Source organism: Phoenix dactylifera, chromosome 2 (genome assembly GCF_051530095.1).
Source record: "Phoenix dactylifera cultivar Ajwa chromosome 2, Ajwa_hap1_PhDact_Kaust_v1.1, whole genome shotgun sequence".
Taxonomy (NCBI): Eukaryota; Viridiplantae; Streptophyta; class Magnoliopsida; order Arecales; family Arecaceae; genus Phoenix; species Phoenix dactylifera.
Genome location: NC_143191.1, coordinates 23,357,357 through 23,364,295, shown reverse-complemented (window position 1 = coordinate 23,364,295; position 6,939 = coordinate 23,357,357). Strand labels below are relative to the sequence as shown.

The 6,939-nt window shown below is 40.0% G+C and overlaps 1 protein-coding gene across 1 annotated transcript; it reads left to right on the top strand.

The window, feature by feature from the left end:
- The first annotated feature begins 1,073 nt into the window (after positions 1-1,073).
- LOC103716787 (putative E3 ubiquitin-protein ligase XERICO) lies at positions 1,074-2,410 on the top strand. The gene is made up of 2 exons (XM_008804948.5): positions 1,074-1,277; positions 1,565-2,410. Exons 1-2 carry the CDS (start codon positions 1,116-1,118, stop codon positions 2,078-2,080), a joined length of 678 nt encoding a protein of 225 aa, XP_008803170.2. The 5' UTR covers positions 1,074-1,115; the 3' UTR covers positions 2,081-2,410.
- Positions 2,411-6,939: the final 4,529 nt, after the last annotated feature.

Genomic DNA, 6,939 nt, shown 5'->3' with positions numbered 1-6,939 from the left:
ATAGTTTAGTAAGCAATGAACACTTTAGTCAGATAAATCAAACAATAAAATAAATAATAATATACTAAAAACCAACATGTAGAGTATATCAATTCAAATTCAAATTCAAATATACAACACTATCAAAATAACATGCATGCAAATCCAGCCTTTTAAAAATTCAAATTTTATTCATAAATCAATTTCATTCAAAATATCAACTTCGTCTCGGCAATATGAACTATGACCACATTTATACCTTGTGGCTGAACCAGATAATGAGCTTAGTAATAATTAAGTTGCCACTGCTTGACCCTTAATGGTAGGGGATCAAAATACCAACATATAATTTTTATTGTCAGGATATCAAAATGCCAATATACAACCCCACTAGTAGGGTATGGAAGTGCCAACATATAACCCTCGCTATCAGGGTATCAAAATACCAACATACAATCCCTGTTGGCAGGTATTAAAACATAGTCTGGTTGTGAATCCAAATCCGTTTCAAATCAAAATTCTGTCTCAAAAATATATTTCATGTTCCAAATCGAAAGATTCATAAAACTATATGACATTGCCTTATTGGTACTTACACATGCCATTCTTTTTTCAATCTTACAAAAAATCCAGATTCCATCGAGATTCATGAGCTGGGGTCACGACAACCACCATATACATATAGAGATTTTTCCCTATAAGCATATAAAGCATCTCATCATGATAGCATAAAGCAAACAAAGAAATTATATAATTAGTTAAATAAATTTTAAAATTTTAAAAATTAAAATTCAAGCTTAATGTATCATAGTTTCCAACCATCACCCTCTAGCGGCAACCTTCTAGTGGGACCCATTAGTCAACGAATGGGTTTAGACTTTAGAGTTGGGTCATTTGGAGGTGGGTGTATCAAGCAACCTTATTTACTATTCTAAATCATATTATTAGCACTATTGGAAGCTGATGTGCTAAGTAACATTAATCTTCTAACCTAAAAGAACAAACCATATCATCATCATTAGCATCAATGGATGGAGGAATCTCATATAATTGAGTCCTAGGTATCATTAATGGAGCCAACCAAACAGAGAGAAAGTGGGAGTGAAAGTAACTGGTGGCGGGTGGTGGAACTAACCATGGTTAAGAGTATGCAGTTAGAGTCAGGTCCAAGAAAGAAAGGCGGCTATTTAACGAGGGGTGGCGAGCCGAGTTTCCCATCCCAAGACTGCACCCATTCTCTGGCTTCCTCTAAATCTAACCCAAAAATAAAGAAGAAGAGCAACACCTTTTCAACACAAGTAATTCTCTTTCTCCGTGCCCTATCTCTTACTACGATTTGGATCTGCTTTTCTTTTATTTCTAAACAAAATCCTGTGAGAATTCAACTTTTCATACGTTCTTTGCATGTATCATTTTGTAAGAATTTCTATCTAGCGTCGTTTTCGCAAATTAATTGTCTGGTTTTCTCTGTATTTCCCATCAAAATGTCATTTTTCCTTTCTTTGAGAGGTTTCCCGATCCATTTCGCAATCAAAGATCTATTTTTTTTTATCTGATTCTGTCGCTATTTGTTCGTTGCTCACAGATCGCAGCTGCTGAGATCGAGAAGTGGGAATCGGAGCAGTCCGATCTCATTGATCCGACGGCGATGGGTCTCTCGAGCCTGCCGACGCCCTCGGAGGGCGTCCTGACCCTGATCCTAGTGAACACCGCCCTCACCGTCTCCATCTTGAAGGAGCTCGCCCGCTCCGTCCTCCACGTCCTCGGCCTCCGCACCTTCCCGCCGGCGCCGGACCCGGCCGTGCCCGCTTCCGACCGGCCCTCGGAGCCCACCCTCACGGACCGGTTCCGGAGCAGGTTCAAGCCTATCCGGTTCGGGTCGGCCTTCGGGCAGCGGCCCCAGCAGGCGGTCGACTGCCGGGTCTGCCTGACCCGGTTCGAGCCGGACTCGGTCGTGAACCGGCTCCCCTGCGGCCACCACTTCCACAAGGCCTGCCTCGAGCGCTGGCTCGACTACCACCACGCCACGTGTCCTCTGTGCCGCTCCCTCCTCCTCCCCGCCTTCGAGCCGTCGTCCGCCGCCTCTTCTTCGCCCTCATAAGGGTTTGAAGAAGTATTCGGTGCGGCGACGATACACGGTATCCTTTCATATGAGATTTTTTTTTCCCGTTGCTGTGTGTACAGGTATCAACTTTTTAAAAGGAATTTATTCTATTTTTAGAAGGAACTAGAATGCCTGCTTCCAAATCATGGATCTTTGTTTGGTCCTTGTCATCCTCTGTACATAGATGGGGTGTTTTGAATCTGAGCCGTTGGTTGTTTTCCGTTACGGATGTTTGGAGGTGGATGATATATGATGTCACAGGTGGCAGTGTATTTTATTAGTTTTATCTGAAATATATATTGTATTTAGAATTTCCGTTTGGGTCCACCGTGTCCACTTAAAAAGGTGAGTCTTGGGTTCGCATGATGTTTGAATTGGGGGCATTTTGAGTTGGCTCTACTCGACTTGGATTTAAGTTGATCAATCTGGTTCGAGCTCTGGTTTCAGTGAGGCTTGAATGTGAAGTTGCTGGTTTGTGTGTTGGTTGGATGATGTCTCTGAGGTTTGAATTGGACTACCAGCAAAACATTTCTTATTATTGCTATGCTGATAATCGATTTAGAGTCGTCAAAAATAATAATTATTTTTTAATATCGTGGTTCACACTATATTAAGATTGGTGACTATGATCTAAAAATTGATACACCAAAGAAGCAAAGCCATATGGATATAGTGTATATGGAGAGATGCGAGAGCTATCAACCTAGGATAAGAATAAAGACAATTGCCATATATAGTGTGCTATATGGCATAAATCAATAAGTGGTTATACTTATTTTGTCACTACTCAAAATATGGAAAGAGTGAGGTAGTTATACTTACCTTGTTACTACACACATCACTATGTAAAAAATAGAAAGAGTAGTACAACTAATTAGAATATATGAGTAGTGGAGGAAAGACAACTACCATGCAACAGTAGTGACGCACGTGGTGCAAACTAGTAAAGACAAGAGTAAATGGTGATATCTATTCCAGCTATCAATTGGATCCATTTATAAATATTAGATTGCAATGCTGAAGAAAGGATCCTTTGGCCAACCAATGAAACCAATTTATTTTTAAATTATCTTTGCTTTTACCATTAAATTTCTAGATTTTAGTTTTCTTGTAGAACTCTAATTTATCTGTAGGAGTAGTAATAGAATATTTCATAGCTTCGATTATACCCTGCTTTCCTTCTTCTGAATGGCCAGTATGACGGTAATGAAAGTTCTTGAAGATTAAGATATATGGACCAATGCTACTGTCGTTATCATTCTTTTGTTATCCTCTTTATGACTAATTCGACGTAGGCGACACGTCCATGCATCTACCCAACCTAGCTGCTAGTTGATGATTCCATCTGGATGGCCAAACAAGTAAACAAGTTTTTTGCATGCTTGGTGGGATAGAGAGACAAACAAGCTCTTTGGCATGTCCAATGAGACCATTAGATAGCTACTGTTATATCATTGTAGAAGGAGATTAATGAAGCAGTTGCAAGTAAAGTGGCTGTTGTACTAAGGTCACTAATAGAGTGATACATTTCATCTTCGATTTCAATGGCAAAATAGGTTAAGAGACTTATTTTTCTTATGGAAAGCCAATATTATAGGCCACAGTATGTTCAAGTGTAAACCGTTTCGATCTATACTGTGATGCAATCAGCCAATTCCATCTCTATAGCAAATGAATCGACTCATCATCTACTGCATCATAAAAATGCCAATGTTTGTAAGAAATCTGACTTTCAAGTTTTAGTTTCTCAAAAAGAAGAGGCTGAATTTTTTCTTATAGAGCCCTTGAAATCTACAAACCGAAGCAATAGAAAAGAGATTTTGCAAGCAACTATAAGAACAGATCATACCAAATAGGCAACTAATAATGTTTTGATCAATATTCGGCTAATATTCGAGCCTGAGATAGGCTTCGGCCGTCCTGATCTATAAATAGCTGTTAGGAGAAATATCGGTAGAATCACACCCACATCGGTCCTTTTTTTTTTTTTTTTTTGCTAAAGAAAAGGGGTAGGGGGAGGAAGGGACAAGCCCATCCTCGCGTAGCAGCCCCCACTGGGCCCCCGCCCCGCCAGGAGAATGTTCGATGCGGGCAGAAATGGCCGTGTGTTAGGCACTCCGACCGGTTTTACTCATACCCTCCCCACCCGTGGGCCCGGCTCAGCTACTCCTCTGAGCTCTGGCTCGAGTCCCACGTGTGAGTACGTCACATCCGGCACCACCCCGGCTACTAGCGGTTCAAGAGCGGTCCTACACCACAAGTCCAAGCAGTGGCCAAAGTAGTCCACAATTTAATCGTCGCCGCAGCAATTCGAACTTGGGACCTTGTGGTTAGAATTGCTGCCCAGTACCACTAGGCTACCACCTTGGTGGCTCGGTCCTTTTTACTAGTATCAATGGATGGAGGACAACAATTCAACCAACCTGCAATGCAACCTGTCCATTTGTGAGGGCTGAGAAGCAATCACCTCTGAAGGTACCACCACCATTTTTTCATCAAAAGCCATGCATGTCAAAACTATATGCCGGAGGGCATCAACTATACTATTAGGCACATTTCCCTCCAAATCAACTATATCCACCTACCCACAGGTTCGAGAGAAGCACCACAATGGGTCTTACCTTTACCTAATCCTCCATAACTTTTAGTTGCTACTAAAGTTTGAATCTCCCTTCTACTGGATCCTTCATAGTCTTCAATTCGGTTAAGTTGAATGATATCCAAGTCCAAGTTGAATAATGCTTATTTATATAGTATAAGTTTACCAAAAGCAAAAACACCACCCAGATACATAGTATTAAGCAAACCGATGACCATAAAAATGTAAAAAGTAGAAATACCAAGATAATATAGGTACCGCCAACCATGGGGGACCAAAATAGAAGCATGAACAGGCACAGGCAGGGAAAAATGACATTTCTTTCACTCATTTTTCGTCCCCTTTTCCTGTTCTCATATCCACTCAACATTATGGGAACTTGTATTGCTTCATACACACCAACCACCAGTTAGAATCGAAATATATGAGATGATCCAAAATCAACAAGAAACCATATCACATATGAATGAAGAAATAAAATGCATAGCCATGTATCCATATGAAAACTACCTCAAATTTGTGGTGGGTAAGATAGGACAATCCTAGCATTGAGAAACAGCTAAAATCTCGATGAAAAGCCAACCAAAATAGCATCCAATTAAGATGTAAGGATCCATGCCGGCATGTATTTAGTCCCACATCGGTTATTCGCTGGATAGATCTTGGATACTTATGTAGGATCAAGAAACTCAAATAATACTTTCTGGCTAGTCTTTTTGGATGAAATCTTGAATTGTTACAAATGATATCAGAGCGAACCTGATCCATAATGTATGTGGATTAGGGAATACTGTAGTACGGATTCTTTGGGGCTAACCACGAGCCGATCATGGTGCTTGTGATTAGATTTGAACCCTTAGTCGTCAAAACTAAAACGAAGAGAGTATGTGAGAATCCGTGCAGATCATAAATAAGTTGGCATGCATGGATCATAAATTGCAGTTGCTGCTTTGGCATCATAGGCATTGCAGTTTCAGGATGCATCAATAAAAAGAGTACCACATTGCATCAACTTCTCTATGAAAGTTTTATAAGCTGCCTTTGGTTCTCTTACGTATATAGCCCTTTTCTCTGCTATTGCAGGGCAAGTAATTGAGGGAGCTCAAGCTTGCCAGCTTTGGCACGACACAAACCGATGTGACAAATATCCAGACTTGAAGTTGGATACTCCCAAAAAAAACTATGCAAATGCCTGCAGGAAGCTTATATTTATCATCATCTCATGATTTTCTCTGATGAAAAGCATGGAGTCATAATCAAAGCTGATCGCAACGGTCATTCGACTTGCCTCTAGATACTCATTATCTTTTTCAACTCTTTTAATCTTTCCAATATTTTTCTATTTTTTTTCTAAAATGGATAACTCATACCGTTTTAGTACGGCCACCTCTAAAAAAAATCAAAAAATAACAAATCCAGGAGCGTTCTAGTTAGCTCTCTCTCTTCCTAATTCATAAAGCACCTCCGGAGTGGTTGGTCACACAGTCTGTAGCTCCATTGGCCTCTCTATAGTGCTTGGCCTGGAACGCCATATCGTTATTAACTATGGCTCGAATATCTTGAAGCAAGAGGTGACATCTACTCATACCACTGATGCCTCTCTAGATTCAATCGATAACCGTAGCTTATTATATCGTATAGAACTAGACTTACAAGGCCTGGTAGAAAATTGGAAGTGTTTATTTTCCTACTCACTTGTTTGATGGTACAAGATGCTTTTTCTCGTTTCTTCTGTGAGAAGATTGTGCAAGATACAATAAAAAATTAGAATTTAGTGGTTAACTTATCACTCACTCCATTATTACATAACTCTCAAGGCAAACTAGTGGGCAGATCTGCTCCTCATTGTGGTCAAACCTTGAGAGGATGGCCTCATAGAACTACGCACTAACTGTTGAGTAGATATACAAGCATTGCCACTTCCTGTAGATGATCGATCAACTGGATATGTAGAGGCTTTCTAATTGATAGAGTTCATGAAAGGTTAAGACATAGGAGGTAAAGGAATCGGTAGACTTTGACCATTTTGGCGCTTATCTTTTGTTCTCTCGAAATTTTAAGAACCTTCAGATGGCGAATTAGTACCGATGAAAAAAGTATTTCATGATCTTATAATTTGTGCACAACCTTATGAATTAAAAGCATAAGCATCAAGGATAACAAAAGTAATAGAAAGTAGAAAGTGGATTGCCTTCTTCTCTTGTCAAAGATATACAAAAATCTTGGCAGGAATCTTACAATTACACTTCTTTTTTGG